This window comes from Raphanus sativus, chromosome 4 (genome assembly GCF_000801105.2).
Source record: "Raphanus sativus cultivar WK10039 chromosome 4, ASM80110v3, whole genome shotgun sequence".
Lineage (NCBI taxonomy): Eukaryota > Viridiplantae > Streptophyta > Magnoliopsida > Brassicales > Brassicaceae > Raphanus > Raphanus sativus.
In genome coordinates, this window is record NC_079514.1 from 42,211,534 (window position 1) to 42,224,214 (window position 12,681).

Genomic DNA, 12,681 nt, shown 5'->3' on the forward strand with positions numbered 1-12,681 from the left:
TTCAGAAGTGACGTGGGGTCAAATATCAGCAGAGAAATTCAGTTGAAGGGACACGTTCAGACACTAAACTTCCTGTCTTTATGTGCGTGTAATAATACGGCATGGTCCCATTGGTTCTCTGATTCTAGAATTTGTTGCTCTTCTAGGTTACGTAGACACTCTCCCCTTTTTCTCGATGATTCACACAAACGCAATTCCCATTTATATAATAGTTTTTTTTTTGAAACTTAATTTTTTTATATAATAGTTTCATTAGAATATTTTTGTCAACATTCTTTTTTTTTTTTTTTTTTTGAATAACCCGGTGTATCCTGGCATCCACCGAAGTGGATTCAGACTAGCGGCAAGTGTCCGTATCAGCCTACATTATCGGCCGGAGTACGCCTCGGTCACCGGACGCTGGGGGAGTCCAGATTTTAAATTTAACCCCCAGTGGCCAGCGGGATTCGAACCCGGGTCCGTATTGGGGCCGAAGCTCCCGCAAGACCACTAGCCGTCCTCGCTTGGTTAACATTCTTTTCTTTTTTTTTACCTATATTTTCAACAGTTATATTTAATCTTCACCACTGAATTATTTACAGTATTTAGTTTACAGATCTTTTTTTACGGGCAATGCTTTTTCCACATAGTATTATGACTACTAGTATTCTTGAAAACATATTTAAAAGTTTCTTGCTTTATATATTTGTGAAATGATATTTTTTTTTTGAAAAAATTAGAGAACTTTGAAGGTACTATAATATTTGTGAAAACGAAATAATATGCATCAGATCGATGCTTTTTTCAAAATAGAATATTGCTCGTCTCTTTCATTTTTTTGGTTGAGACCCTACTTCTTTCTCCCTTTTTCTTTGTCACTACATTTTCAAGATTCAATATCATAACTTCTTTTCCACATTTATCCCATTTTCCATCTGTTTCCCACTTTTTCTCTAAACATTAATATGAAAGAAAATTTCTCTTTAAAATGAGTATTATTTTTGACTAAAAATGAAAATGAGTATTGATAAATTTACTTAATTTAAAGAAAATTCTGTGAATTATCTTTAGTTTTCATGGACAAAGTTTACTCATTGTGATGAAGCTATGAAAAAACATTTAACAAGTTTTTTTAACAAGTTAGCGAACCTGTTTTTGTCGACAAACTTAGTTCGTGGTTAATTTCAATATTTTATTTTTGTTCAAGTGTATATCAGAAACAAGTATTTAGTTTAGTAAAACATTTTATATCATATCCTGGATTTAATGCAATATGTGATTCATTGTACAAAAATTTTACATAGTGAGCAAAATTTTAATTAATTTTCAAAATAATTAGTTTCTATTTTTTTAAAAAATTAAAGCTTGAGGGTGCAAAATCTTAGTTAATCTTTCAAAATAATTAGTTTACATTCCAAAATCAAGTTAAACTTTCAAAAAGGTAATAGTGAGTTCATGATGGGAAACACTTAGATATTTACTTAAACGTCGAGCAAAATATTACAAATAGTTATGTAGTTTATATAGTGAATTATTTTAAATTAACATTTTTTAGAAAAGGTTATATTGTTTACCAAATTTCTTGTTATTTGTTTGGAAATTTTTAATTTGTATCGTCAATCAAATAAACGACCGAATTAGTTATAAAATATATCTTTTTAAAAAATAATTGTATCTAACATTAATTTGTCTATACGTTGGTTCACAAAGTTTGACCATATACTATTTTGGGGAAGTTAGTATTTACTACTATTAAATTTAGAAGAATTGGCTCTCACATGATTAAAATCCCGCACCACATGAGAAATAATTGAGAGACAGGGTCCGCAAGTAGGTTTCCATTTTCGAAACTTTCCAAAGTTCTGAAAAGAATGTATTTTTCTATTTATAGCCCATGTGTGGATATAAAATATCATAACGTCACAATTTTCGAAAAACATTCTTGTTTTCTTTTTGAATTTAACATTCTTGTTTTGACGTTAACGTGATCCACGGGATGTGTTATATTATGCCTTCTTCGCATGGTTTCTTATTTCGCCAACCGCAAAAACAAGGAAGTTTAATTTAAACCAAGAAGCATAAAACGTTAATATTCACTGGAGATAAATCCCTTTTGTTTCTATGGTAAACATACGTTATGTTTTTATAGATAGTTTAACACAACCGTCTCTCTACCAAAATATAAACACAAAACTACTTTCGCCCTAATTGGAATAAAACTCTTTTTGTGCAACAATTGGAATGAAACTAGAACTAGAAAAAGAGAGAGAGAGCATATGGTGAGAAATATTGTGACGAGAGTGACATACATCACGGGAACAAAAAGAGGTAGGGAGCGAGAGATTTCATATATGCTTAGAGTGAAAAAAGAGATAGAGTACACAGAGAGGGAGACTGGAGAAGCTAAAGGGGTGAGAGCAAGAGACTGAGAAAAGGGATAAGGGAGAATAGAGAGATCGCGAGCGGAGAGATCTTTATGCGTTAAAGGTCTCAGCTTTATCTTCTATTCCAGTGTTTGACTAGGAATCTTATTGTTTCTCGTCTTATCTCTTTACATGGGTTTATAGTATCATTGTCTTTTGTTGATGTTTTGGATCCCTCTAATGTTCTTGATTCTCGGTCTCTCTTTTCACGCTTTTGATGGGTTTCTTGGATCTTTTTTGATGCTCCGCTCCTGAAATAGTTGAGGTCAAAACGTATCTGATTTCTCATAAATAGGTTGCGATTTCTCTGATGATGACCGAGTCTCCAGTCTTGGTTTGATCTTCAGTGATCTTATGCTTCAACTGTTTGGTGTTCAATGTAAATCTTTGCTTATCTATTTTATATGATATTACCGGGAACATTTTGTTATGATTTCTGCAAGTTGTTAATTTTGATGTTCGTGCTTATTGCAAAGGTAATCTCAGATGAATCGTTCTCCTGTATCTATGGATATGATCTTTGACTGTCTTAGACTTTCGTATGTTCTTGAAGGTGTTTGTGTGACTATGAGGTCTACAATTGTGATTCTTGCGATCATGACACTCGGTCTTGGATTCCCAACCAAGGTGATAGTACTTATTTTTAAAGTAATCATTGTGTTTGTTCTTTCGTAGCAAATCAAAGCTATACTAACATATATATGCTTATTTCTTTTTGTTTAGACTTCGGATCAAAAGGATATCGAATGCGTAGACATATATAAACAGGTGGCATTTAGTCACGACCTTTTACAGAATCACAAGCTGCAGGTTTTCTTCAATTTGTGTATTTTCTAGTTTCATTTATCTACATATTTTCTTGTTGTAAAAAAAAAACTATGAAAGAAACTAACTTTTTTTTTTGGTTACAAAAAATAGAAAAGACCATCAGAAGTCCCAAAATCGACCGGAGTTAAAAAAAGAAGCAAGTTGAAGACTTTGGAAGCTCAAGTGAGTAAGGCCAATTGCCCAGAAGGAATGATCCCTACATGGAAGGACCAAATAGACGGGTCTAACAAATCTACTGTACCCGTACGGACTAGTTCATCTACGGATCAGTACTCGTCTAGACATGAGGTATAATTGTTATAGACTGATTAGAAGCATATTCATTTTACACCTATCATAAAATAAAACTATATACTGAGGGACATCAGAATTCCCACATATGAGCCGGTTCTAAGATTTGTTAGAAGCAAAAGAAAAAGATTTTGCCCCTTAATATACGTGTTTATGATCAAACAACAAATATTCAACAATTCAACTATTAAATAACTTTTCATAATTTTTAATTTCATCATAACTTATAAACACAATTTATGGAATAACCTAAAAGAAAGAGAGAGGAACACTGCATAAAAAGATCACCATGGAAAAATAAGCAGATGCCGTTAATTTTTTTCCTTTGTGTTCAGATAGTCGTTTAATTATAACTTATAGGCTTTTAGTCATAATCACGCTATTTTCCTTTTTTTACAATATAAAGCAAAGCAATTTTTTTTAAAAAAAAAGACATGAAAGGATCATTTCTAGACCAGTAACAAGAGTCAAGTAAATTATACCACATGATTCAACTAATCCCTCAGTAAATTGCCCCCTAACAAATTTTTTAATTAATTGGCCCTGAAGCACATGTTGTGCTTGCATCCAAGCCCGGTCCTGCCCACTTAGTTTATAAGAATGGGCCTGTGACACTTCTATAGACATGCTTAATCTGTCTAGAATATATAGTTAAGACTAGAATGACACTACCCATTTTTTCCAAGACTGATTAGAAGCATATCTATTTTACACGTATCATAAAAGCACATTTTGATCTCTTTTAGTAATTACTAATTACTGACATTGTGACTTGAAATGATAGCATGCAGTCGGAATTACGTACAGCCCACCGGAAATGTATGGAACGGAGGCTACTATAAGCGTGTGGGATCCAAACGTGGAACAACAAGATGAGTTCAGCTTAGCCCAGATTTGGATTACATCTGGAACCTACGAGAAGAACAATCTTAATACAATTGAAGTAGGGTGGCAGGTACGTTTTAAAGAGTTTAAATACTTGTATTTTTAAGATATATAATTACTAATACATTTAAATGTTTCATTTTAGGTTTCACCAAATATGTATCAGGACAATAAGCCAAGGCTATTCATTTATTGGACAGTAAGTTATCTCAATTTTATCTCATTTATATAAATCACAAATGTTTACTGACGCTAGCTAATAGGATAGCAAACTGAGTTTAACTTTATTATATTATTTTTTGTAATAGAACTTTATTATATTATTACTAGTAATAAAATACAAGCAAGAACATTCTAATAGTATTCTGTAATTATTATATTACCTATTCTGTAATTTTATACAGTAAGACACTTATTACTAGTAAGAATGATCTAATAGTATTCTGTAATTATTTTCTTACTCATATCCTCATCAGTTACACACTTAATTTATAACTACTTCCAATTTATATATGCTAATATTCCTTCCAAATAAAAACTAATTTTGGTTAAGTTTTATTAGTTCCTCTTTTAGCACATATAAAATAAAGAAGTTTGATGCATGCAAACCACTTAATTCAAAACCGTGTACAATATAAGATCAGTTTGATTCAGTTTTCATTTTAATTACAATAAAAACAACAAGTGCAAAACATGATTTTGATAAGTTTTACTAATAACAAAAATAATTATTATACAGAGCGACACATATGTAACTGGATGTTACAATCTCCAGTGTCCTGGGTTTATACAAACCAGTGACAACATTATCATTGGAGGTACCATTGCTCCTGTCTCTGAATTCGACGCCAACCAGTTTGAGATCACCATTTCCGTATGGAAGGTTCGTTTGTTTATTTATTTAATGCTTTGATTTACTTTTCGCATTTTATACTCTTCAAATAATATATTAATATTATATTTAATAAATAAAAATTAAAGGATCGGAAGACCGGGAATTGGTGGTTGAGCTTAGGATCTAACCACTCATTAGTTGGATATTGGCCCGCTGAACTTTTTTCAAACTTAATTTACGCGGACCAAGTGCAATGGGGTGGTGAAGTCGTTGACTCACATACTTCCGGCCGGCAGACGATGACAGATATGGGCTCTGGTCATTTCCCAGACGAAGGCTTCGGCAAAGTGGGCTACTTCCGCAATTTGGAGATCGTAGACAGTAATAACATTCTCCAGCCAGTTCAGCACGTCGAAGTCAAAGCAACCAATCCTGAATTCTACAGCATCGCAAATATGTCTAGAGACGATGACTGGGGCACGTGTCTGTTCTATGGAGGTCCAGGCTTTCCTGGTATGCATTCGGGAGTAGCATCTCTTGTATTGAGTTCATTTTTCTTGTATTTTAGTTTCATCATTTTCCTTATCATTTAGTTTATTTTCTCTGTTTTCGATTTAACCATGAGTTGTAAATTGCTTGTGACAGATTTTAGATTTAATTCGAATCATGAAATTTATTTTTTATCGAGTATAATAAAAGTTTGTTTACAATGTTGAAAAATTAATATAACACACAATGACACAAGTAAGCAACACTCAGACGATCAGTAAACAACACCGAATAAGAGCCTGATAAATGGGATAACTCCTAATTAGATTCTTAATAAATATTTAATTAATAAACTTAAATTAAGAACTTTTGTTAGGAGACACTAGTTTGAGTGCTCCAATGGTAGAACTAAATTAAGAATTCTTAGGAAAAAAAATTGTGTTACATATAGACTTAAGGAGATTTGGGTTTTAATTCCCGGAAAAAAACGAAATTATGCGAATTAAGAAAGAAAATGCTTAAAAGAGATCTGCAGCATAGCGTAAAAAATACATTTAAACGTAGATTCCATAGAGCGGTTCAATTAATAAAATTAGGCGTGAATCTTGATATGAAAGGTATAATTGTCGGTTGTAAAATTGTTTGTAATATTTCTCGTAGAAAAAACAAAAAACAGTTTTCTTTTGGGTTAATTTTGGATCCTTAATTGATTTCAATCCAAAAACCACAATTCACTGTTTTAGTTATTTTTTTCTTTCTTTTTTATTGGTCAATCTCTGAACACAAGATTATCCATTAATTATTTTTGATCATATGACTAGGAATCACAAATCTCCCTTTCATCCACCGTCGATATTTTTGTTTTTTGCTTTTCGGTTTCAGATCTTAAGCAAATCCCTTCTTCTCCTTCGAATATGTATTTTCCTCAATCACCACCACCATGAAGAAGAACCAAGGCTCACCATCCCCACCATCACATGACCTCTGTTTGTTCGCCGTCCCAGCATCACCACCACGGTTCGACCTCTCTCCTCTCTCTCTGTATGTCTCAAAGTATCCGCTCTTCCATCCTAACAATTCGATTCTCACTACAATTCGAAGTATAGTGGATAACGAAGAGGGAGTGGAGTCGGAGCTGTCCCGGAGTCAGAGCGGGATAGCGTGGTTTGAAGCGTCGATGGTGGAGGAGTACGTGATGGTGATTGATAGATCCGGTGAAGGAGGTGGCTGGAGTAAGCAAACAGACGAGGCCGGGCAAAGGAGATGGAGGCACGAGGAGTTAGATTTTTTTTTTGGGTTTAATTTTTTTGGTTTACATTTAAATCAATTTTTCTTTTTCTTTTTGTATACCAGTTTTAATTTATGAATAATTTGTAATTATATTTTAATTAATAAATTAGTTTTAATCTATAAATCAATTTTAATTAAATTGCAATTTCGATAATACAAAAAGTTTAAAATATTGTTATTCTTTTTTAATTTTTAAACATATAGATAATAACATAAATTATATGTTATTAAATAATAATGCACAAAAAGTTCAATATTATATCATAATACGATAGCAGTGAAAAATATCACTATTGAATTCGTTAGATAACGTTATCCGACCGCTAAGAAAAACCTTCTTTTTTGTAGTGAAATCCCTTAAAAATTTAGTTTAAGAACCCTAAATCGATTTGAAGATCAAAGTCATATGCGGATCGGGTTTAATGAGTTGGTTTTATTTAAGTTGGGGTGTAGGTTTACTAAAGATTGACCTCTTTATTTCATATTTCATTTATTTATATTTAACATGTTGGTATCATTAAGATATCATATCTTATATAATTAACACATATAATAACTTTACCTATAAAACTGTTTTAATTTTATTTTTAATTATAAACATACTGTTGAAAAAAGTTCAAAAAAATCTTACAAAACATTTAAATATTTTATATAATAATGCATTAATTAATTTCGTAATTTGTAATATAATTTTATTCAAATCAATTTAGATTACAATTTTATCCTAAAAATAAAATAAAAGTTTTATGATATTTTCATAAACTTTCTAATTGTAGTATATATTATACAAAAATAAAAGAACTATGTGAATTAAATATTAAAAATTATAGTAAATTAATAAAGTAACTTATTTATTTTTAAAAATCCTTTCATTATGAATATGATACACCATTAAAAGGGGTTTGACGTAAACCATGTATAAAATTTGCTAAAATAATATGTCTAAATTATTTGAACATAACTATATATTTATTTATAAAATCCTCCTATATATTAAAGTATAGATGCTAAATTATATTTTTTAAACACAACAAGGAAATTTAAATGATCCTAAACAAATTTCTATTTTATTGTATAGCTAAATATTTTAGCAAAAATTTTAAAATATATTTAAAAAGTTTATGTGGATGACAAAAAAATTAAAAATATTTTGAACGAAAACTGTAGAAATTAAAAACATATATTTGAAGGGTGTTATCTATTTGATTATTTCAAATTTTTAATTTATTTTACCAAATTTGAAATTATATTATTATGTAATCACAATTTATTACAAATTAAAATGTATAAAAATTTATATATTAAAAATTTCAAATAAGAACTTAAACAATAAAATTATGGAATTACATTATATATAGCATTAAAATGTAGATCATATATTTAAAATGTTTACGAGTATATCAAAATTATATATTTATAACATAGACATAAAAAATAGTCAACAATAATAAAGGTGAAAGTCTTTGTTAGATTAGAAATGTACATATGTCTTTTTTTCCAAAAAATCAGTTCCTATACTTTTGAGTTTTGAGAACAACATGATTGAATTAATAATTAGTAATGATCCATTTGATATTGACATACTATATTAACCTATTTATAAGAGGTATATTGCTTTAATAGATAAGAAGATTTCTATATTATGTAAATCTCATTTTAAATTTATATTTGTTTGAATTACATTAAATAAAACTTATGTTCTAATAATATAACTTTATAGCAACATATTAAAAAAAATCAAAATTTTATTTAATAGTCAATCATTTATTTTATCATTTCTATAAATATCTAATTCTAAATGCTTAAAAGATTAGTGTATATGAATATTTTAAAATTTTCATAAAATTCAGAAACAATTACTAAATAATAATTATTTTCTTACTACTACATAACTTAAATTGAAATTAGATCCATTATTAGTTTTAACTTAAAGAAATATAAAATAATTTTCAGATTTTTTGAAACTTTGCATATTTTAGTTTATCAAATAATTAAACACAAATTCAACAAAAAAATATATATATATATATATATATATATATATATATATATATATATATATATAATAAGAAGTAATAAATACATGTGAGTTTAATATAATTAATCGAATAAAACAAACAAACTATGAAATTTAGGTATTTGAAAAATAATATAAATAATTATATATATAAATAAAAACAAACACCGCACGGTTGGGCGGATCAAATTCTAGTTAATGTTAAAAATCAATTAAATCTGATTATGGAGTTTCCAGCATATTATATTTTTACTTCGTTTCCACCTAATAAAATGTTTTATTTCATTGAACAGAATACATAAAATCTGATATTAGAAAAGCATAACTCAAGCGTTTAAATGCCAGTGTGCCAGAAATGTGACGGCTTCAATCATTATGAGCAACAGCAACGCCCATTTACACAATTTCCATCATGATAACGTTTGTAGAGACAGTCATGGAAGCATTCGTAAGTTCCATATTTTGGTGAACAAGGTATATAGCAAATGTACACAGTAGATGTCGTTGCCTCGACGCCTGAAACACATGTTCAACTTATGTTAAAGGAAATCAAAGATGAAATAAATGTATGGCCTTCAGAAAAAATGTGGGAATTGGGAAACCAAATGTTTAGTTGAGAATATAATATGATGTACGAATAGCATACTCTTGTAATTCTAAATGAAGTAGAGTAAAACGTACTCATATGCATCTAAATCGGTTTACAACCTTTTTTCCTAAAAATTATATATGTAATTCAACACATATTTAGAACGACCAAAGATATTAGACAACTAAAACATACCCGATGAAGCCAGTACGTTGGAATTGGACAATGGATTTGCCAATATCACTACAAGAAAAAAAATCAGACAAGTTTTTGTGGTATTCATGATTTCTTTCTTACTGTTAATTCGGTTGTAAGAAAAAGAAAGAAGTCTCTTTCACAAAATAACGAAAGAAAGAAAAAGCAGTTTACACTGTTCTAAATCTTCAAGAAAGTCTTTATATACATGACTATTTGTCGAGACGCGGTTTAATTTTCAACCCGCAATTTATTTTTATTATTTACGGAAATCAAATCTTTTGCTTATAACTATTTTTATGGTAATGAAATATAATACTGGCATGTATAGCATGATTAGCTAGGAAAACATGGAAACAGAATACGTGTAGTCAAAGATTTTGTTGATAGTCAAAGATTAGGGAGAAGCAGTTTGTGACAGAAATTTCCATTAGTTTAGAAAGAATCTTGCAGTTAATATAATTCAGTTTATCAGATTAAATGCAAGTTTTCTTTGCAGAATCAAAAGATGTTAGAAAAATATACTAATAGGGATTTTTTTTACTGTCGCTCTTAACTCATCACTTTGAGTCTTTGACTAAAGCAAAACAATTAGGCTCTTTCCTTAAATTCCTCTTTATTCCTTAAATTTGACATCATTTATAAAGAATGAGAATAATTTATTTATCTTCATTCCTTAAATTTGACATCATTTATGAAGAATATTTTTTCTTCAATATTTCTTCTCATTCTTTTTAATTTAAGGAATCAAAGAACAAATATATTCCTTATAAAATTCGGGAAAAAAGAATAGGGAACAATATTCCTATTATTTTTTTTCCTCTTCGTTCTTTTCCTGGTTGTTCCTATTATTCTTTGGTGGTCACCAGTTATAGCCTTAGTGGAAAATGATATGTAGTTGTACTGAAAATTTTTGTGTAAGAGAAATTTACACCCAAAGACATATATTATGTTTTTAATTACATTGTAGACACAAGTTGCGTATGACACCATTTTTGTTGTTTAAATGTCGATATATCTTATGTTTTCTCGTTAAAAGTTAACAACGGTAAAAAAATCATTTTCAACCAATGTTTTGAAAACCGATCCGAACACTGAACCGGACTACTTACCGGATCATTAGATCAATGAATCCACCAAAAATTAATAAATGAATTAATTTTATTATATAATAATACATTAGCTATGAAAATATAAATGTAGAAACTAAAGTTAATATTCTTTAAATATTTTTAAAACATAAAATAATAATTTGGATATATATTTATATATATATATATGTTTAAAAAAATTTAGAAAATGCTTAACTTTACTTTTTATATTTTATTTTCATTTGATATACAAAATATCAAAAAATAATTTATACTATTTAAATTTTTTGTAACTGGTTAAGATATGACATCAAAAAAATCAAGAATAAAATTCATAAATATTTATGTCTAATGAGAATAATAAATTAAACTTCAAATCCAAAATAAACCAAAAGTAAAATATTATTGTAATAAAATTTCAATAACAAAAAAGAAATTAACTCCAAATCACATCAACTAATTTTGGTTTTCTCTACCATAGTTCATTTTATTTTCTTCCGGTGGCATAGTGAAATCTTTATCAAAATCTAAAAATCACAAATAAAATAGTGTAATTGGTATTATGTGATTAAAATCAGAAAGTTGAATCTAAATTGTAAAACTTATCAACAAAATAATAACACATTAGAACACGTAAAACCAAATATTACAAATTTATAATAAACAAAATAATCAAAAAGCAAAAAAAAAGAAGAAAAAAAGATACATAATCAGAAGAAGACAAGAGATAAAGACGGCAAAAAAACTGAAAGAAACCTGACTTTTAAATTGGAAATTTAGAATATAAAATATAATCTAAAAACATAATTTAAAAATATAAAAGTTATCTATTGATTCAATCAGTGGTTCAATCGGTACCGAGTTTCGGGTTTTAGTGAGTTTTTACGGGTTTTTAAAATTTGGGCTTTTCACAATCCAAACCAGATTTATCTTGGATCATCGGGTTTACCGGTTCAACCGCGGATTTGGGTCGGGTTTCAAAACACTCTTTTCAACCCAAATAATTTCGATTGTACTTTATATAATCTGAAGAAGTGATCGTGCTAAAAGAACCTGAATCCAATTGTAATTTAAACTAGAGTTTGACTTGCAAGAGTTTTTTTTTTTTGTAACTTAACTTGCAAGAGCATTTGTCTAACGATATATATATATGATTTTTTTTATAACACAATAATGTAATGGTTGCACAATCATGCGTCTGTATATGCATTTGTTAGATTTATAATATATAAGATTTATGATAGATCGGCGATTTTAATTATCTTCAATTTTTTAATTATTAATATTGTAGTGGGACATAAAACTAATAAAAATAATATGCTACATGTTAATGTATATTAATAAATCTAAATTTATAAAATAAAATGTTTTATGTCAAATGAAATGTAGTTTTTTATTACGATAGATTATATGTTTCTAAGTTTTTTATATGCCAAATAAATTATATTTTTATGTTTATCTTTGAGGAAAATATTAAACTGAAATTTATTTATTGTATTTTAAATAAGAAGAAAATTTAGAATAAAATAATAATAAAATAATATGACTAAAACTAAATGAAGAAACAAAAAAATTTACTAGTAAAATGAAAAAATACTGGAGTCAAAATATATATACTTTTTTAAATTGAATAAAAGAAATAAAAAGCAAAAAAATAAAACTCGAGGAAAATAACTAACATAACACATGGCTAGAAAAAAATCAGGAAAATAAAGAAAAAGTAAGAAAAAGGTACAAGGAACTAAAAGAAGAAAAAAAAAGACATCACT

General features: G+C 28.5%; 2 protein-coding genes and 1 long non-coding RNA gene across 3 annotated transcripts; 2 read left to right on the plus strand and 1 right to left on the minus strand.

Annotated features, from left to right (window-relative positions):
* The first annotated feature begins 2,909 nt into the window (after positions 1-2,909).
* LOC108851049 (uncharacterized) lies at positions 2,910-6,071 on the plus strand. Its single transcript, XM_057008313.1, has 7 exons — positions 2,910-3,029; positions 3,126-3,212; positions 3,321-3,518; positions 4,306-4,476; positions 4,552-4,605; positions 5,146-5,289; positions 5,388-6,071. Exons 1-7 carry the CDS (start codon positions 2,910-2,912, stop codon positions 5,832-5,834), a joined length of 1,221 nt encoding a protein of 406 aa, XP_056864293.1. The 3' UTR covers positions 5,835-6,071.
* Positions 6,072-6,327: 256 nt separating this feature from the next.
* On the plus strand, positions 6,328-7,144 carry LOC130511993 (uncharacterized). The gene is made up of 2 exons (XR_008945525.1): positions 6,328-6,747; positions 6,837-7,144. It is a non-coding gene; the product is annotated as an uncharacterized LOC130511993 (long non-coding RNA).
* Positions 7,145-9,115: 1,971 nt separating this feature from the next.
* On the minus strand, positions 9,116-9,970 carry LOC108853168 (putative defensin-like protein 55). The gene is made up of 2 exons (XM_018626619.2): positions 9,822-9,970; positions 9,116-9,553 (listed from the first exon to the last, which is right to left on the minus strand). Exons 1-2 carry the CDS (start codon positions 9,907-9,909, stop codon positions 9,411-9,413), a joined length of 231 nt encoding a protein of 76 aa, XP_018482121.1. The 5' UTR covers positions 9,910-9,970; the 3' UTR covers positions 9,116-9,410.
* Positions 9,971-12,681: the final 2,711 nt, after the last annotated feature.